This window comes from Mercenaria mercenaria, chromosome 4 (genome assembly GCF_021730395.1).
Source record: "Mercenaria mercenaria strain notata chromosome 4, MADL_Memer_1, whole genome shotgun sequence".
Classification (NCBI taxonomy): domain Eukaryota; kingdom Metazoa; phylum Mollusca; class Bivalvia; order Venerida; family Veneridae; genus Mercenaria; species Mercenaria mercenaria.
The window spans coordinates 50,862,385-50,883,358 of record NC_069364.1 but is presented as its reverse complement, the minus strand read 5'-3'; the positions used below and the strand labels follow the sequence as shown (position 1 = coordinate 50,883,358).

The window sequence follows — 20,974 nt, the reverse complement described above, 5'->3', positions numbered from 1 at the left end:
GTTAATATACTATATACATAGTCTGCATATGCATTCTTGTGTGTGCCTAATCTCCTGAACCCATGCACACAATTTGATGAAACTTAAGACAAGTGATCAGTAGTAACCCTAGTTGTGCACGGTGCTTGTTAGATTCTTTCAGAAAAAAATACTGCACAGTTATGGGACTTTGTATTTTGTTAATAAACTATATACATACAATCTGCAGATGCAATCTTGTGCACTCCTAATATCCCGAACCCCTGCATACAAATTTAATGGAACCTCACTCAAGTGATCAGTAAAAACTCTAGTTCAGTGAACGGTGCATGTTAGGTTCTGTTTGATAAATATTCTGCAGAGTTATAGCACTTTGTTTTTTGTTACTAAACATACACTCCACATAATTATGCAATCTTGTGTGCATCAAATTGCAATGTACTGTGTCAATGTGTGCAGGGGAGTAGGGTACATTCATCAGCTTCAGTGATAGCCTTAGTGTTTTTAGTATTACCTTCAACAATGATACTGCTTGTTTTCTACTTTTCTTTTATCCATTCTCTCTGTTTAGATTTCATTCTTTCATCTACAACTTTGTTTGATTTTCTTCCTTTTCTGACCAGCTCTTTTGACTTGTTTCTGTTTTTGTTTCAGTTTCGCCTTTTCAAGTAGTTTTCCATCCTTTTTCAGCTTTTGTAAAAGTTTTCAAACTCTTTCTGTGGATGTTATTCTATTGGTTTCAGTCTTTATGTTCTTCATGATTTTTCTGATGGCTGGAAGGCTAACAATAAGTTTTCTCATCTTGGCTGCTTCATATTTACTCTATAAAATGAATGTATGCAATTTTACCATTTTAATGTCAGGAGTGAAACATTTTTACTCATGCAAGAAAGCATGCTAAAAAGAAAAGATATATTCTGTAATTTGTTATTTTCAGCAATAGGTAAATACATTTGATAAAACATAAACAGGAAAATCTTAAAAGTAATACATAAAAATGTTTTACTTTGTGGACATAGATATTTATAAGATATATTTTCTACTGCTAAAATATTAATGTATCAATTTCAGTTTATAGAGCAGTAAAACACTTACCTTAAATGAACAAGTTTGTAGTGATATCCTCCATTCATCACCCAGAATTTTAAAAAAATGCCCAGCTGAACAGTGTTGCTTTTTAATATGCTAGTTTTAAGAATAGCACCAAAATTGAAAATAATGTTTCACTCCTGACATATACATACGAGCCACGTACTCCATACAAAAACACAAACTTCACTCATGACTGTCTTTTATGATTGCAACACTACACACACTACTTGGAAAACTGCATTTGGGTACATGTATGTTTTATTTTCAAACACAGTGCCTCATTAAGCGCAAATGTTTCACTCCTGACCAAATTTGGGTCCACTGCGATATACCATGTTAAAAATAGTTTTGGGAGATATTATGATTAAATTATTACTTTTTTAAGTCAATTATATGTGTTACTCTATAATAGTAAGTGTAGGTTATGAAATACTATTAGTACCAAAAATTTGTAGTCATTTACATAGATTTATACTGATTTTTTATGGAAATTAACATAACCACCCTCATTCCTTTTCAGCCTTGTATTTTGTTTAAAACATTCTTATATTATCCATAGATTTATGTTACCTTTTAGTCAAGACATTCAACTTGAATAAAAAATACATGTTTTACTCTCTCATATACATTTTGACATTGAAATAATATTTTGAATTTTAAGCTTTTCTTAAAGTGTCACACTTTTTTGTTGCACTCCTGACATTTTTGGCATGTTTTTCAGACATAACTTTTTTTTCTGTGAAGCAATCTTGACCAAACTTTACATACAGCTTTATGACACCAGTTTGCATTTTTGACAAACAAATCAGCATCTAATAATGCATGATGTGATAGTATTTAGGAAAAACTAAAACTAGCCATTTTTTTTAAAACAGCCCAAATAAGGCTTTTCAATTATCCAAGTTAGAAAGCTCCAGGATTAATTCAAAATGAAAAAGAATATATTTTTACACCGCATGCAAGGTGCAGCTCAGAAATCACTAAGATGTAAGCTTCACAAATGAACATTGCAAATAGTTTGGCAAATTTTCATTGTTCAGAATACCGGTAATCTGAACTATTCTATGCTATTAAGATAAAAGTTACTCGGAAATCAAGTTCTTGCTTCCAAAAAAAAAAAAAAAAATGTACAAATCCTTCCTGCATGAAGTGTACTTCAGACTTTTACCTAAAAAAATTCAAAGTATAAACACCAAAAGAAAATGAACAAGTCCCTCCCGCGTATATGAAGTTTACTTCAGACTTTAACTTATAAAAAAAAAACTAAGTATAAATGCCAAAAGAAATTGTACAAGTCTTTCCCTCATATATGAAGTGTACTGCACAAATTTCAAAGTATCTGCGGTGTACATGCAGTGTACTATTTTCTTGTACAAGTCCCTCCTGCGTACATGCAGTGTACTCCTTAAATTTTCAGAGTCTGTGCTGCCTACTTGAAGTGTACTAGTGACCTCCTGCGTACATGCTGTGTACTCGTCGAAATAGTATGCGGCATGCGGTGTATGTAAAATGTACTCCTCTGGCGTACTACTGTGTTTGCGGCATATACACAGCAAATACACAGCATGTACACCACAGAGACTTGCTTCTGTAAGGGTTATGTTCACAAAAATAAAGCCCTAACACTAAGAAAGAGTACACTTTAAAGTTTGTTGAATAAGATAGATAGAAGGTAAAAACTTAATGAAATGAAGCCATGATACAAAACAAAGTACTGAAAGTACAGAAAGACTGGCTACCACAAAACACTGGATGAAATCTGTGCGGGAAAGATGTTTACAAAATCTTAGATATTATGGGTTTTCCATATCAAACTAAGGCGAGCATAGGGTATTGATGTGATGAACCATCTTGATTAACTTGTGAAGATAGTGTAAGGATATAACAGACTACAGATGGTGAAAAAATACATTGTGTTTGCTTCATTGAGGATAACATAATTAGTGAGACAAACGGCACATAATGCTCACTTGGGAATCTGAAACCACAAAAAATAATATTTTACAAAAAAAAGCAGGTTACGAGAACGTAATCCAATCAAACCACATAGAATAATGAACGAAATTCATAGTTTATTCGAGAAACGTAGTTTATCAAATGTAAACCATGGTTTACGGTCGATATATTAGGATTAATAAATCAACCATGAATTTCGGATGTGAACCTGCGTTTACGAATCTTGAACCCCTGTATACGAACGTGAGCCTAGGTCTATGATCTTGAACCATAGTTTACAGACGTGACTTGTATGGAAATCGTCCAATAATAACATGAACCCAGGTTCACAGTAGAAAAACTAGGATTAACGATGGATAAATTAGGGTTTTTCAAACTTAAAAGCACGTAAACCTATTCTTTCGAGCGAAAACAAAGGCTAACGTCGTAAACCATAGTTCACACTCGTAAACATGATCTTGAACCATAGTTTACAGACGTGACTTGTATGAAAATCGTCCAATAATTACATGGACCCAGGTTCATAGTCGAAAAACTAGGATTAACGATGGATAAATTAGGTTTTTCAAACTTAAAAGCACGTACACCTATTCTTTCGAGCGAAAACAAAGGATAACGTTGTAAACCATAGTTCACACTCGTAAACATAGGTCCCGTTTGTAAACCCAAGTTAAAGTTCAGTAGAGAAACCTAGTTTATCGAACGTAAACATGGGTTCAAGAGCATAAACTATGGTTTACGCCTGTTGTCCTATGTTTTCTCTCGAAAATATATGTTAGTATTCGATAATCGACCAAGAATATAATTAAATATTAGATTAATGGATTGCCGCGAACCATTGTTACGGGCGTGAATCTATGTTTATGGTCGTAAACCCATTTTCACGGTCGTAAACTCAAGTTCCCGATCGTTAACATATGTTCACGTTCGTAACTTATGATTTACACTCGTGAACTCTGGATTACGCCCGTAAACATAGGTTCACACTCATGAACTTAGATTAACGACCGAAATTCATAATTCAGTTGAAAAAAAAACTATTGTCAATGCCCGTTATCTTATGCTTCGCTCAGAAATATGGGTAAGTATTCGAAAAACTTGGTTTTACGTTCGATCGAAAAACCTATTTAGCGATTGTTGATTCTAGTTTTTCGATCATGAACCTGGGTTCACGTTATTATTGGGCAATTGGCGTGCGATAACCGTTTATATATATTTATAAAGAAGCAATAATAAACATTGGGGGACATAATATCAGATAAAGTATAAAGGCAGCAAACACAACATCTATACTTCGATATGCAAAGCCCCCACCCCTCCACACCACATACACAAACACATAATGTATGTATGAACACTGATCAGATGGGTTGATTTTCAATTTGGTATTTAAGGATTATGGTCTAGTCCTGTTCCTTCCCTAATACAATGATTAGGAAAATTGCCGAGCCCGTAATAGTGTACCTCCTTTTTTGAAGAGTATTCCATTCCTACCATAAGACTACTTTAACCTTTTTTTCAGGAAAGCGTAAGTACAAAGTTGAAAGTTGCAACACAGTGGGAAACAATGTTAACTTTAGGACTGTATCAGTTAATGCATTTGTTAAACATTACCGTTACGGGTCCACTATCTTAAAATAACCTGAAATACAGTTGAAAACATGTGTTTAAACAAAACAAGCTTACATCTACGCCCCCACCCTTTAAACAAAATGGTGACAAAGCACTTTTTGCAATATATCTTTCAGCATTTGCCAGAATGTTTCTAAAATGAATTTAGTATAGAAATAAGAAAAAAAAATACATATATATAGCATGTACGCTCTTTAGGTATAAAACTCGTAGAAAGTGGTCATTTGTTTCTTCTCACGTTACTATGGCAATGCCACGCAGCGATTACGTCGCGTAGTACAAATGATCTGAAAGAATAGATTCTTATAACTTTAGCCCTAAACATAAGACCTGACATAACTCGTATCACTATAAGTTCATTTTAATTGATATTTGATATTTCTTATTTTCCATGCTATGTCAGGTCGTCGACAATTGTTTCTCGGAACCAGCGTTTGTTTAATTAGCTATTTACAGACCGGGGTCATAATCTATAACAAAACGGTCAACAGTGATGAGTTACGAAAAAGTTCCATTCATACAGACATTTGATTCATAGGGGCGAATTAATTTACCATCATTATGTAATATTTTCTAATATTATCTTTCGAGTATTTACTGTTAGAAAAATAAAACATTATTATAACATGTTAAAGCAAATAGATTTATTGAAACAGGTAAGTTCAACAATCTTTATACATTAATTACTGTTTGTGTCTTAAATTGAATTGGTCAGTTCTATACGTGTATCTAAAACACATTATAGTGTCTCTCAACAAACTGTATTGAGTGCAAGTACTATTTTCTCTAAAAGATTGTTGTAAGAATGACCTGGTTTTATTTCAGGACAGGAAAATACAGGAATCCAGTCATACCATAGATTCATTAAGAAAGTCTATACTTGATATTCAGGTAAGTGCTTTAGTTTTGAATTAAAAAAATACAAATGCTTAACAATCTAGGCACATAATATAATGAAGACTGAATGTATATCAGAAAGTCTTGTTTTATGCCACTTCCTTAATATTGAGGGCGCAAGAGGATGTGCATGTAGTATTACCCCTTTGCAAGCTTCCAAGTTGATCGTACTGTGAATCGGTACCAACCTTGAAAGCAAAGGACCCATCATCACACCACCAGCTCGATACGAGGTATGCCGGTAGAACATGTAGTGCGTTACTGGCAGCAAACACGTCGACTAGGCCTTACCAAAACTACGTGAGCCAGACCTAGTGACCCGAAGCAACATTCAGGTCAACGACGGACTACAAACAAAACAAAACAATATTCGAGTTTACCACTACTTAGTGAACCGAAGCAACATTCGGGTCGACAACAATAAGTAAACAAGTAACCGGAAGCAACAGTCCAGTTGACAACCATTGAAATAATCTGGTGACTCAAAGTAACAATAACAGCTTACATAAAGTAGTGACCTGCGAAATAAGATAGAATCCGAATACGGACGGCCATGTCTCCTTTTGAACGCAAAATAGAATGCCATCGAGGAGAGAAGTCACCCCCATATTCCGAAGTAAGCGAAATTTGAGGGGCCACTAGAGTTTTAAATGAAAATAACCCTTAACAACTTCTCCTGAATATACAATAATGGACCAAACTTGGTCAGTAGCATCCTTGTATTGTCCTCTTTTTAGTTTTGTTCGAATAGTTACATATTACCTCTTTCAAGGATTGCCAGAGCTAAAAATGGAAAAATGATTTCAGACTTCTTCTTACAGACCAAATAAAGGATTTCAACTTAACTTAGTCTTTGGCATCCAAAGGTCAAGATCACACAGGTTTAAGGTTTTATGTTGTTTATCATGTTCAGTACATACTGTGAAATCATTTAATTCGTGGGGGACAAATTTTCGTGGATTTTGTGGTTCAGTCAATCCACGAAATTTAATTCCAATGAACAAGTAAAATTCCCATTCATTTTGTGTGCAAAAGTTGAAATCCACGAATTCATATCCCCACGAATTAACAGCTTTGACCAAAACCACGAAATTTCATGCCCACTAAATTAAATGATTTCACAGTAACTTTGATTCATACAAATACAAATGTAGATGAATATCAAAATAACTTCTCGTAAGGATTGACCATAACAGGACAAAGTTTCTAGGGTATGATCCAGACCCTTACATAAAAGGTCAAGGTAAATCTTTGATAACTTGGCACAAACCTGCACCATAACAAGACAGAGTGATGCATGCAGGACCAAGACAGCTAGCTCAGAGGTCAAGATCACACTTTAACTTAGATGTAATTTTTTTTTATGACCATTCTGCAACTTTTGTATGAATATATGGATATTCATATTTCTTGGTACAGTCATTTGCTATTGAAGACCCAATGCCTTAAGCCCAAAGATGGATATTACTTTGTTTTTCTTGTATGGTTTTGTTTACAGGGATGGATATTCAAATACCTTGGCACAAGCATTCACAATGGTAAAATAATTTCTCAGTTACAAGATCCGAAGGCCTAGTTTACAGGTCATTATCACTTAAGTCATTTTTCTTGTGAGGTCCTTATTCACTTGCATGTCTTATACCCATAGCTCTTAGTTTCATGGTCTTAACTTGTGGTTCAGTCTATTATCCAAGTCCTGTTAAACAAAAGACACATAGTCATAGCATCACTGGTAGGAGGGGGAAGGGGTGGCATTTGTGGGCTATGACATATTTCTAGGTTGTGAATTTTCTTGCTTGTGCATGTTATTATGCTCAAAATAATTTTAAGGTAATATCCTGATGTGTGTGTAATACTTGCAGCTTCAAAATGAGAGCCTTAGCATGGCACTTCAAGAAGAAATAAGTAACAGAGAGGACATTTTACAGAAGTAAGTATTTAAATCTTTATCAGTTTTTGGAATAACTACATTTTAGAGTTGAAATATGTTGCATGCAAAACATGTAAATCTATTGACATTGAAGCTTACAAATACTTGTGCTGAAAATCGTCTGCAAATAGAGACTGCCAGGTTCTAAAAAAGATTCACTTATTTCAGTTTTAAACATTTGTATTACTTTTAAATGTGTGAGTAAAGATGTCTGGCCTATAAATGCCAAAAAACCCATGCATTGCCTGTATACACAAATGTAAATGCATATGAAAACCATAGGTACTGTGAGAATTTCTTTAGTATGATTAAGTGAAGAAAACTTACTGTTGGTGAAACATTTTCATTGTCTGTTTCTTTAAGGGTGTCAGCCACAAGAAATCTGTGTTCAGTATTGAAAGACCACCTTGCAAAAACCGAAGCAAAGGTTGCAGAATGTAATGTATCCTAGACATTGTTTAGTGTCCTTATACATGTTTATTTTGTTCAGTTGTCAGAGTTAGTTAAATACTTGAGAAATTTTGGTAATTGTGGGTATTTTTAGTGCTATCTTTTTCTGTACAGGAAATTAAGGTATTTGTAGATCTGTCTATCATGATCACTTGGATTTTTAGCTCAACTTTTCGAAGAAAAAGTAGAGCTATTGCACTCACACTGGCACGAAGTGCTCAAGGTGAGCTATTGTTAGTTATCATAAGGTCTTGGATGATTTTCAGTCTTGAGTTATGTGGGGTCAAAAATGGTTGTTTTTATGAAATCTTGTACAAGTTCTAATCTGGGTCTTCTGGGGTCATAAACTAGGTCACAAGGTCAAATCAAAGAAAATGCTTGTTTACACTCAAGAGGCCACATTTTTGGTCAAATCTTAATGGAAATTGGTCAGAATATCTGTCTGCCTGAAATTTCACAGTCTAAAAATTGGGTCAGGTTTGGTCAAAAACTAGGTCACTAGGCCAAATTGAAGAAAAATCGTGTTTACACTGGAGGCCACATTTTTGCTCCAATCTTCATGAAACTTGGTCAGAATATTTATCTCCTTGAAACACGGACGAGTTTGAAACTGGGTCATGTGGTGTCAAAAACTGGGTCACTAGGTCAAACATGTTTACACTGTTATGGTGTGTTTATTTGGTTAAAGTTTTTGATAAAGTCAAATATCTCTGTTACTGTCAAAGCTTTTGACTTGAAACTTAAAATGTTATTGACTATCTAAGTTTCCACCAGGAGAAACAATCCCCTTATCTCTGATTTGAATTATGACAGAGTTATGCCTCTTTTTAACTTAGAATATTTTGGTTAAAGTTTTATGTAACGTGCAATATCTCTGTTACTTTCAAAGCTATTGACTTGAAAATAGTTATATACTATCAAAGGCTACTCCAGAAGAAACAACTCCATAACTCTGATTTGAATTTTGACAGAATTATATCCCTTTCACTTGCAAAGCTCTAATTTAGAGTCATGCACTGAGAAAAGTCGAGCGTGCTGTCTTATGGACAGCTCTAGTTTAAAATATAGATTTCATGAAATGATTATGATATATTTTAACAAAATATATAAATTTTGAATTCAAGAATCACTGCCCAAGTTTGAAAGTCTTTAAGCATTTTGAAAATTAGATTGATAAGTGTTGAAATGGTAACTACTTTGAAATAAAGTATTTTTATCAAAAATACAGTTATGTTCTTTCAGGTGAGGTAGAAAAGACTGAAGTGAAATATCTTGAACAAGAGCATAAAAGACAATTTGAAGTATGTCATTGAATTATCTATACATTGTTATAATTGTTAGCAAAGTCTGTGGGTCACTTAAACTAGACAAACCTGAACTTGTATGAAAAAAAATGAATCTTGCACTTTAACAAAAGGTCTGCAGGTTTTAAGGAAGATTTGGAAAATAACTTTTTGTGTGATTACAGAAAGTCTTTAAAGTGTTTATTCTACATAACCATCAGTTGGTCCAACCCAAACTGTATTATACAGAATGAGTCTTGTTATTTGACTAAAGATCCCAGATAGACAAGGGAAGTAACTTATTAGTAAGACAGGCAGTCTTTGAAAGGTAAAATCTATAATTCAGGACTAAAATTTAGAGGACAAATAGGATGCATGTATCTTCACATTGCTAAGTATATATCTTTATGTATTATGTTTCAGAGTCTGTCAGAGAAATTTAAGGAACTTCAGGTAGCAAGGGATGAAGACAACAAACAGTTCAGTAATCAGAGTAAGTGATCAAGCAGAGTGGTTCATTGAAATATCAGCTTCTTTGCTGTATTAATTGCTTATGGTTTTAACCATTGCAGCACAATTATAAGTATTCTATAGATTACCGTAAAAACTCGAATATATCACACTAGCATGTATATTATGCACCCCCAATCATGCATCAAAATCTTGGGAAAAATGCTTACATTGGAATATATTACGCACCGAAAAATCAGTCAGAAAACGTTTACAAACTCGAAATCGGCCATTAGTGGCATGCGTAAAAACGATTTCTCGTGAAAATCGCAATTGCTGCATAATCGGTTACAGACAACAGTGATAATATCAGAGACAAATTCTAAAGTATTTGAGAACTTTCTCAAGTTGTCAACGAGGAAATCGCGGTTGATTAGCATGTTTGTTTGCCAATATACGAGAGCTGTAGTGATCAGTAATAATTGGCTGGAAGTAAAGAAATAACAAACAACCTGTTTCAGTTGCAATTTATTTGAGCATCCTTGGAAGATAATGATTTTAATGATCAAACACCTACAACCCGGAACTGCGAAATTTTGTATTTTGCCTAATTATTAAACTGACATATTATCCGGTGCATTTTTATTAAATTAAATTTACAAATACAAAAATTTAAACTCGCAATTAAAACCAACGTTACCACCAGAGGTTCGGTTCCGTACATGTTTTTAGACCCACCCAATAAAATGCTCTTCAAGAGGAGGTTAGAAAAACATGACCTAAAATGTAAACACATGACAGTTGTCAAAATTGTCCGATTTTCGCCAATGTTCTCGGGTTTTCAAGCTGGCAAAAAAATGTTTGAAGCTCTACCTTGGTGTATATTATGCACCCCTTTGAGAAAATGAAAAAAATCGTAAAAAAAGCTGCGTAATATATTCAAGTTTTTACGGTAAGTAGCTTTGGTCAGTTTAGTAAATTTTCAGACCAGGGGCCTTGTTAGCATGAATTGTTGAAACAAGTGTTTATTTGCAGTTTCTGTGTTGTCTGAGGAGAAGGAATGTTTAGGACAAGAGTTGAAACATAGCAAACAAGAAGCTGAGACAAAGGTATGTTAAATTAACTTATGTTTTTATACCAGTTAAAACCACTTGTCTATCATTACTTTAAACTTTAGTGAAATTTTGACATCATTTTCCTGTCATTTATGGCTTAGGTATTTCACTGAAGGAAATTTATTGACTGTGTATGAAGGTGCAGGTAAATTGAAGTAGGAAATTCAGGGAGTCTGATATATGAGGTGTTAAATCAAAACTTCATATATTTATAGATAGTGTGCATATAAATTCCAATACTTGGGGGACATAGTTGAAAAACACAAGTAGTCTTTAAATGTGACCTAGTATAGAAAAATTATGATCAATTAATTATATGCGATTATGGATATATAAATTGTATTAAATATTACAAGAATTACATCATTGTCATTGTCAATTAATTATATGCGATTATGGATATATAAATTATATTAAATATTACAAGAATTACATCGTCAGTCCTGTACTAATATTATAAACGATTAAATAGATTGTGCATCTAAAATTTTCCAGTAATCATGGTAGAAAGAGGCATTTATGAAATAAGGATATATTCTTTTTCATCAAATTTTAGTACATGTAGTAATTATAACTTCTCCTTGTTTTCACCCTGGGCTTACTTGAAAAAAAATTGAGGTATTAAAGAAATACATCTCAAGTTAAACCATCTAGACTCTTGTTTCTGTGCTGTATGAACCAAGTGTTAATCCCTGTTGCAGCTCTTCCTTTAAACACAAAGAATGGAAGAATTAGTGTAGCAAGCACATTACCATATATAGCCAAGTATTGTTTTTTTCTGTTTCCTTAAATGTTTATAAATATAAGATTTATAATTCTATAAAATTTGCTAATATGAAGCTTTGTCTTTTGTTATCTTAAAAATGGTCTATTTCTCATTAGTTTTACTATTCAAGGACAAAGATACCTTTATTCTTTTTCCCAGTTAAAAGTCTTGAACCAGCAGCTGGATGACAAGAATATTGAGATACGTGACATTAGAGCACAAGTTCAGAAAAATAATGACAAAATACACCATCTGGAGAAAACTATAGGTATGCAGTAGTGAATAAGACTGAAAAGCTTACTGATTTTGGGGAAGATCTAGAATTAAAACATAATCATTTTAGGACTTTAGGTCCTACGTGATTGATATATCTGTTGTAAAAAAGTAAAGGAAGTCACATCACATGAGATACATTAAAAGTTGTCTGAATTCTGACTGACTTGATCAGTATTATATGTGCAGATATTTCTAGAATATTTGCTGTTTTTTGTTTTAAAGGCTGAGTTTGTAGATCAATGAAACACTGTTTGGAAATTTTGCTCAGAATTCACCATTCAAGTAGTGGTGTGTTAGGCCTTAAACGAAGTAGAATTCACAACATATATGAATTAAAAGTAACCTTTGTTGCCAGTTTTATGTGTGTTTTTCAGATTCCTTGACACAAGACCTTGAAACTTCAAAAGATCAGTTGGAAAATGCTACAAAAAAGCATGATGATCTAAGCAAGCAGCTTGAAACAACACGGGTATATTGATACTTAATTTATATTAAAAGGAAAATGCTTATAGTATTCAAGTTTAGTCAGCTCAGGTTATTATGCTTCTTGAAGGAGGGCATATTTTTGCTTCCTTGTCCTTTTGACCATCTTTCCTTCTGTCTGTCATGAAATCTTTGTCCAGATAACTCCTCCAGCAGATTTTAAGGGATTTGGCTGAAACTTACAGAAGAGTCACTATGAAGTGAACTTGCACATATTTCCAGAATATGAATGAACCATGCCCTGTGTAGGAGTTCCCTATCATAAGTGATAGTCCGACCTCTCAGCAGTGTAAGCTTGCCTCTCAGAAGTGGTAGCTTGCACCCCTCAGAAGTAGCAGCTCGTTCTCTCAGCAGTGGCAGCAAGCCTTCTCGGAAGTGGTGGCATGACAGCTTCTCTGTCAGTAGCAGCAGCTCAGCTCCTGGCATCTGTAGACAGCCCTTGTAGCAGTGACAACTTGTCTTCGCAGCAGTAGCGGCTTCCCCTCTCAATAGTAGCAGCTCACATTTTATCATCTGTAGCCGGCCCTTGTAGCAGTGACAGCTTGTCTTCTCAGCTGTTGCAGCTTGCCCTCTCAGCAGTGGTAGCTCCCCCTCTCAGTAGTAGCAACTCACCTCTTGGCATCTGTAGCACTGACAACTTGTCTTCTCAGCTGTTGCAGCTTGCCCTCTCAGCAGTAGTGGCTCCCCCTCTCAGCAGCAGCTCCCATTCTCAGCAGTGGCAGCAAGCCTTCTGGGAAGTGGTGGCATGACAGCTTCTCCACTCAGTAGCAGCAGCTCAGCTCCTGGCATCTGTAGACAGCCCTTGCAGCAGTGACAACTTGTCTTCGCAGCAGTAGCGGCTTCCCCTCTCAATAGTAGCAGCTTACATTTTGTCATCTGTAGCCCGCCCTTGTAGCAGTGACAGCTTGTCTTCTCAGCTGTTGCAGCTTGCCCTCTCAGCTGTTGCAGCTTGCCCTCTCAGCAGTGGTAACTCCCCCTCTCAGTAGTAGCAACTCACCTCTTGGCATCTGTAGCAGTGACAACTTTTCTTCTCAGCTGTTGCCGCTTGCCCTCTCAGCAGTATTGGCTCCCCCTCTCAGCAGCAGCTCCCATTCTCAGCAGTGGCAGCTTCCCCTCTCAGTAGTAGCATCTCACCTCTTGGCATCTGTAGACGGCCCTTGCAGATGTGACAACTTGTCCTCTCAGCTGTTGCAGCTTGCCCTCTCAGCAGTAGTGGCTCCCCCTCTCAGCAGCAGCTCCCATTCACGGCAGTGGCAGTTTCCCCTCCAAGTAGTAGCAACTCACCTCTTGTCATCTGTAGCCAGCCCTTGCAGCAGTGACAACTTGTCTTCTCAGCTGTTGCAGCTTGCCCTCCCAGCAGTGGTAGCTCCCTTCTCAATAGTAGCAGCTCAGCTCTTTGCATCTGTAGCCGACCCTTGCAGCAGTGACAACTTGTCTTCTCAGCTGTTGCAGCTTGCTCTCTCAGCAGTGGTGGCCCTCCTCTCAGCAGCAGCTCCCATTGTCTGCAGTGGCAGCTTCCTCTCTCAGTAGTAGCAGCTCATCTCTTGGCATCTGTAGCAGGCCCTTGCAGCTTTCCCTTTCAGCAGTGGTAGCTTCCCCTCTCAACAGCAGCAGCTTCTTCTTCTCGTCAGTGGCAGCTCACCCGCCAGCAGTTACAGCTGGCCCTCTTGTGATAGTGTGGTCTGCTGAATATAGTTGCAGACAGACAGGGAGTTAAGACTCCCAACATTAAGTATAGAGGATTTAGACTTAATAAAGTAAAACAAGAGCTCGTAGAACATAAAATGTCCCCCTTGATGCATTCAGTAATTGCACAAGGGACAGAAATTCTTTGGTCACTGTACACAAAAGTTATACTGTTCTTGTGCAATGTGACCTTTGACCTATTGACCTCAAAATCAATAGGGTCATCTTCTGGTCATGATCAACCTCCCTATTAAGTTCATGATCCTAGGCCCAAGCGTTCTCGAGTTATCATCCGGAAACAGTTTAACTGCTCCAGGTCCATGTGACCTTGACCTTTAGCCTACTGACCTCAAAATCAATAGGGATCATCTGCTGACCATGACCAAGCTTCATGATCCTAGGCCCAAGTGTTCTCAAGTTATCATCTGGAAAAGGTTTAACTGTTCCTGATCACTGTGACTATGACCTACTGACATCAAAATCAGTAAGGTCATCTGCTGGTCATGATTAACCTGGAAAACGTTTAACTGTTTCTGGTCACTGTGACCTTGACCTTTGACCTAATGACCTCAAAATCAATAGGGGTCATCTGCTGGTCATGACCAACCTCCCTATCAACTTTCATGATCCTAGGCCCAAGCGTTCTTTAGTTTTCATCCGGAAACCATTTAACTGTTACGGGTCACTGTGGCCTTGACCTTTGATCTACTGACTTAAAATCTGCTGGTCATGACCAACCTTTCTATCAACTTTCATGATCCTAAGCCCAAGCATTTTTGAGTTATCATCTGGAAACTGTTTCACTGTTTGGGGTCACTGTGACATTGACCTTTAACCTACTGATCTCAAAATCAATAGGGGTCATCTGCTGGTTAAGACTAACCACCCTATCAACATTCATGATCCTAGGCCCAAGCATTCTTGAGTTATCATCCGGAAACTGATCGGTCTACATACAGACGACCAACCGACATCTGCAAAACATATTCCCCTCCTTCTTCGAAGGGGGCATAATAAGTACTGTCTATAAAACTGCTACAATGTACTAGTATAGTTTATGACATGTATTGTGTTATTGCAGATGGATAAAGAAAAATTAGAACAGAAATTTAGTGACAGTAAAAGTAATGTTCAACAGTTGACCAACAAATGTACAGATCTTCAGACGGAGTTGAATTCAGAAAGACAGGAACATTCTGAGCAGATTCAGGCATTGCAGTCTGAACTAGATCAGCAGAAAGAACAGTTAAATCAGAAACAAATAAAGTATGTACCTTGAAAATAGCAGAAATTTGAAGCCATGAGCAGGTGCACAGTAATGAAATGTTTGAAGTTGAACAAAACTTATAAATCTGTCATTTTCAGTTTGCAGATAGCTGTAAAAATAGTTAGAAAAACTCTGGATATTCATATAAAGCAAAGACATAAGATTTTGGTTTCCTTGATTTTACTCTTTTGGGCTCATTTGTGTTTGGGCTCATTTGGTCAAATGTCAAAGCCACCATTTGATAGCGCTTGAAGTCAAAGTTACCTCTGAAAGGTTTTACAAACCTCTCCTGTTTGGAAGCATTTCTTATATAAATTACTTGTATGCCCATTTTTGAATTATCTCCCTTTTCTTTGAAAACCTTGTTCAGGGCCTAACTCAAATACTATGTAAGATATTGACTTGATGCTTTACATATTCATAGAGATCAGTGAGAGGGAGTGCAGTGTTAAAGAACCACAACTCTTGCTGTCACATTTCTCCTTAACCTATCCTCCGTGACTGAAAAGCTCTTTATGCTACAGTAATTTCGTGGAGCATCTGTAGGTGTTACCAATCACAATGTTTATTTTTTAAAGTTGAAGCAGAAGGCGATGATTCCTGCTGATGGTTGTAATGTTGTATTTCAGATTGCAGTTTTTACAAAATGACTTTGACAGTGCAAGCACTTTACTTGAGGAAGTGAAAAGCTCAAAAGGTTGAAGTATGACGTACTAGCTAGATTTTAGAATTCCCTTTAATTTTTGCAAGTTTTAAGAGTTAAAGTTTATTTCATGTTGTGATAGAACAGTGCAGATGCAAATGCCAAAAAAAAAAAAAATAGTGCAATGCAACCAGATTGTGGTTTAAGGAAGTTATGTTTGTTTTTTTTTTCTTCATACCCCCTTGTGTTGATGACCAGGGAGATATTTTATGTCACAATGTCGAAGACCTGGGAGGCAAAATGTTTGAAGTATCCATCCATTTTTAATCATATTCATATGAAACTTAAGTGGGCTTGGGGCTTCATGTCCAATTATTATATTTTGAGTTGTGTGCCTTTTTGGACTTAGTCATATTACAGCTACATGTGTACCCTTTGTACACAACTCTTCCTCGGGTAGCCACCCAATTCAGATAAAACTTGATATGCATCATCAACCTGGCCTGGGCATGCACATATCATCATTCACTCTGCAAATCCAGAGTTATGGTCCTTGACTTAGTCAAAAATATGCATTAAGGGCATAAAAGTTGATGTCCAGTCTCAAAATATACCTGACCTAGAGTCATAAAACGTTACAGGATGTGATACAGCATTTGAAGTTGTGCACTTGGTGTTCTGTTTGGGATTTCATTTAAGAAAGACCACAGTTATGGTCCTTGACTTAATGAAAATAAACAAACTTCTAGTTTGTGTTGCATATATGTCAAAAATATATAACCTAGAATCCTGAAACCATGTATAGTGACAGGAAGTGGGGTCACTTTTGTCTTATGGACACACATCTAGTTTAGTATTTACAAACCTTGTTATAGACACCTGGATGATTGAGTAATAATTAAGTAATCAAAGGACTGCAATGGTGTTTGTTTGATGTATTGACTAGCACACTGTGACTAAATAGCAATTAAGCAAGAAAGGACCTATATAGCATGTTGGGGGCAGCATAATGGTCAGTTTAGAATGACAAAGAATATGTTAGAAAAAATGCTTGGAGCACATGAATGGTTTGGATTACAGCAAATGTAAATTCCAGTAGGAGTTGTTGGAAGTGAGTTATACTGTAGATGCTAACAACGCTCTTTGTTTTTCAGATATTTTGATTATGGAAAAAGCTGAGCTACAAAACAGAGTAACTGAACTTGAAAAGCAAAATGTAAGTACATTTGGTATAATTATACTTGATGCCTGACAATTTGAAGTTTTTTTTAAAAGCCTCAGCTTTTGTTATCTCCCTTTTGTCCTCATGATGAAAGTTTTACATGTAAGCTATGAAGCATGTTTCTCAAAAGTTGCTGGGCAAAATGCTTAAAAAGTTCCTAAACTTTTGCAGCACTATTTTACACTTATTACTTTTTTGTCCTTTTTTCAAAGAAAAAGGGGTGTATCGTTGATTCATGCATTTGTCCATCAGTACCATCAGACCATTGGTTTATGATCAATAACTAGAGAGTGTTTGCTTTGCACTTTGGTAAAATTTGATACGATGACTGCCTGTGGTCAGTAGAGGACCCATATTGTTCTGGGTTTAAATTGGTTAAAGGTCAGGGTGGCAATGATCCTGAGACTGATGACTGGTTTCCTCTCAATACGGAAAAGATGACTTTCATGTAAAGTCATCAGGCTTCATAGGATGATTGCCTGTAGTCAAAATGAACCCTATTGTTTCCCGGATGGGTAGGTCATAGGTCAAGGACACAGTGTCCACAAGACTGAAAATGGTTTCTGCTCAATAACTAAAAATCAATTTGGCCTACAGTCATCAAACTTTATAGGATGATTTCCTGTCTATTGTTTTGGGGATTGTTGGGTCAAGGATCAATGTCATAGTGACCTCAAGACTGAAAACAGATGGCTTACAATTTTCAAACTTCATAGGATGCTTGCTTGTGGTCAGACAATGAACTTTATTGTTTTGGAAATCAGAAGGTCAAAGGCCAAGGTCACAGTGACCATGAGACTGAAAATGGTTTCTGCACCATATCTTAAGAAGTTTTGGCCTACAGTCATCAAACTTAATAGAATGATGCCTGTGGTAAGTAGATAACCTCTTTTATTTTGGGAGTCATTTGGGTAATATCAAGGTGACAGTGAACTTGGGACTTGAAATGGTTCTGCTTAATGAATAAAGAAACTTTGGCTTACAGTTGTCAAATTGCCTGTGATCAATTGATGACCCAAATTGTTATAGGAATCAATATATCAAAGGTTAAAAATAGTGCTAGAAAAAGATTTTTTGATTTGAGATTTGCACTTACTCATGTAGATTGAAAAATAAGGATTTGATACTGTATTTCAAACTGCAGGCCAGCTTAACACCCTTATGTTTAGTATTTATTGTGAAATTTACAGGCCGAGTTACTTTCAAAACATGAGGAAAACTGTATAACATTGAACCAGATGACAGAAACGATCAGCGGACTACAAGGTCAACTTGTTACAAGCCAACAAGAAGGAGCTAATCTTTTAGTAAGTATGAAGTAGTTTTTATAGATGCAGTAAGAATATAAAAGAAAACTCACAGTTCATAACATCAAAATATAGTTAGTAAGGTACTGATAATTAAATTATTGTAAAGTCTTCATACCAACAATTTGATATTTTATGTAGTCTCAACACTTTGCTGAAATGCATGTCCTTCGTTCTACTTTTTTTTTGGAGTAATTTTAATTTCCAGTAATCTTTCGCTTATTGGAATGTTTTGCATCTGTTATAATAGCTACAGCTGAACGAAATCAGAGCTCACCTTTCAGCAGTTGAAACAGAGAAATTACAGCTGGATGAAAAAATCAGAGTGATTGAGTCAGACATGGTCTGTAAGAAGGTAACAAATTTACCGTTTAGTAATTCAAACAATATTTTCTGGTAAATGAAATTGTGTTTTGTTATGCATTAATAAAGCATATAATATGAGTATAATCCAGTAGTTGTGCACATAGTCTTATAAATTGTGTCCTACTAAAATGATGCTTGTCTCCAGGATGTCAGAAATTTTTATACCAATATAGAATACACATATAAAATGCAGAAATATATAATTTCAATTAGGTGTGTACATGTAATATATCCTTTAGGCGATGAAATATTTAATAATACCGAACAAAAGAAATTTAAGCATGTCAGCAGTGTATCTCCTTTCTTTTTCATTATAAAGTGACTCTAAAAGTGCAATAAAAACCAAAAAGATAGATTCATGGTTCATGATTCATTCATGCTAATATATACCTGTAACTACTGATGTACATATTCTGTTCTCTCAAGTCCAATGTGTTTTCCTCTACCAAGTTGAGAATAGGGAAATTTAGGCTAGCAGCGAAAAAAAAAGTTATTTAGCTGTGTATCCATTGAGGAAATACAACACAAGAGTGAAAGAAGACATTGTTCTTCTAGTAGTAGACTGGTCTTGGAATTCAGAGATTTGGAAATACTTGAAACAAATCAGTAACACTTGCACTTTGCAAATACTCCATTACTTTTTGAAGGGGTCAGTAACAGTACTTCTTGAAGTTTGTGAATATTCCTTCACTTTGCAAAAAGAAGAGTGAAATTACTCCAAAAACAAAATGGTATCCATTATGCTGTTTATACTTAACTACAGGTACCATACACTTCAATGATATTTATAAGCTGCAATTTAAAAGTTTAACTGACAATGTTTTTCAATATAGTTGTTCAATTCAAGAAACATTCTGTATTTTGAAAATATTTCAGGCTGGCATGACAGACTTGCAGAGAGAACTGGTAGAGAAGACTGAACAAATAACAAACTTGTCACAGAAGATAGAACTACTAGAAGAACAATTACAGAATGAACAGTAAGTTATTTGGTACGGATAATATACTTTTATGGGATATTTTTTCTTGTCTATACCATGGTTTGGGTTAAGATATACAGAGGCTGAGTGGTTAATGTCACCGACTTTGATTCACATGCTCTTCATCAGGTTTGAAACCTCATTTTTGTGTACACTTTTTCATGTGAGGAAACTTTCCAGCTGGTTTACAGAAGGTCATTAATTCTACCTAGGTGTTTGTCTGTGATAAAATAATGCATGGAGGGGCACCTAGAAAACCCTATCACCATAAAAAACTGGAATGTTGCTGTATGTCTTAAAATGTGACTGTGTTAAACTTAACAAAAAATAATAAAATGTTACAGAGCCATTAGTTTATTGGATTCTAGCTGATCATAATCTTGACTCAATGTCAAGCTTCCATTTAATACAAACTTGTATATCAGCTTAAACTGGCATTATGGATTTGAATCCTAGATATAACCATAGCCAGACTCAGGCAGAAATGAAAGTATGCCAGAATGAACTTGGTTGTAACCAGAAAGAATTAGCCATGAAAATGGAACAACTGAAAAGATTACAGAAGGAACTAGAGGTAAGAAACTCTGACTGGAATTGATAATTTATGTATATCCTTATCTCTGTACTTTCGTAAAAGGTGTTGTTTTGATAAGAACTATGTTGCTAATGTTATCACTCTGTTTGTTAGTATAACACATTTTATTATGCTCACTGAACAATTTCAGTGGCGTGGGGTCATATAGTTGCCACCTTGTCTGTCCATCTGTCCCAAAAGTCTTTGTCCAGACTCCTGCAGTTTTCAAGGGATTCAGCCCAAAATTGAAGAAAGTGTACTTGCCATGATACGAATGTACCGTGCCAGTAAGGAGTTTTGGTCTATAGAAATCTTACAGAATGCTGTTTATTGCCCAGTTCATATATAAACCTTGTGCGAGTAACTCCTACAGTTTTGAAAGGATCTAGCACCCAGACTGACAGAAAAGTTAAACTATGAAGTGAAGTTTTGCATTTTATTAGGACATGCATGTACCTTTTAAATCTCACAAAATGTAATACTACTGAAATATTAAATCCTTCCCCCAGCAAAATGTTGTGTTTTTTGTTTTATCTTTTTGTTTTGCATATTGACAGGATATGTATGTTTCAGCTTATAACCTTGGCCTGTAGTAAAAGTTTTGCTCTTAATAAATGTAT

At 35.7% G+C, this 20,974-nt stretch overlaps 1 protein-coding gene across 2 annotated transcripts in view; it reads left to right on the top strand.

Moving 5' to 3' along the window:
• Nucleotides 1-20,974, top strand: part of LOC123551661 (interaptin-like) — a 69,899-nt gene that overhangs the window by 17,515 nt on the left and 31,410 nt on the right. For both annotated transcript variants that reach the window (XR_006686452.2, XM_045340740.2), the window contains exons 5-19: nucleotides 5,485-5,550; nucleotides 7,419-7,486; nucleotides 7,850-7,923; nucleotides 9,179-9,237; nucleotides 9,643-9,712; nucleotides 10,705-10,778; nucleotides 11,710-11,818; nucleotides 12,201-12,295; nucleotides 15,077-15,261; nucleotides 15,892-15,959; nucleotides 17,060-17,121; nucleotides 18,318-18,434; nucleotides 18,685-18,789; nucleotides 19,677-19,780; nucleotides 20,237-20,354. Coding sequence is in view for 1 of the 2 variants with exons in the window: in XM_045340740.2 (XP_045196675.2) it covers nucleotides 5,485-5,550; nucleotides 7,419-7,486; nucleotides 7,850-7,923; nucleotides 9,179-9,237; nucleotides 9,643-9,712; nucleotides 10,705-10,778; nucleotides 11,710-11,818; nucleotides 12,201-12,295; nucleotides 15,077-15,261; nucleotides 15,892-15,959; nucleotides 17,060-17,121; nucleotides 18,318-18,434; nucleotides 18,685-18,789; nucleotides 19,677-19,780; nucleotides 20,237-20,354 (1,374 nt within the window). In the remaining variant the exon portion in view is untranslated. The remainder of the gene's footprint in view (nucleotides 1-5,484; nucleotides 5,551-7,418; nucleotides 7,487-7,849; nucleotides 7,924-9,178; nucleotides 9,238-9,642; nucleotides 9,713-10,704; nucleotides 10,779-11,709; nucleotides 11,819-12,200; nucleotides 12,296-15,076; nucleotides 15,262-15,891; nucleotides 15,960-17,059; nucleotides 17,122-18,317; nucleotides 18,435-18,684; nucleotides 18,790-19,676; nucleotides 19,781-20,236; nucleotides 20,355-20,974) is intronic.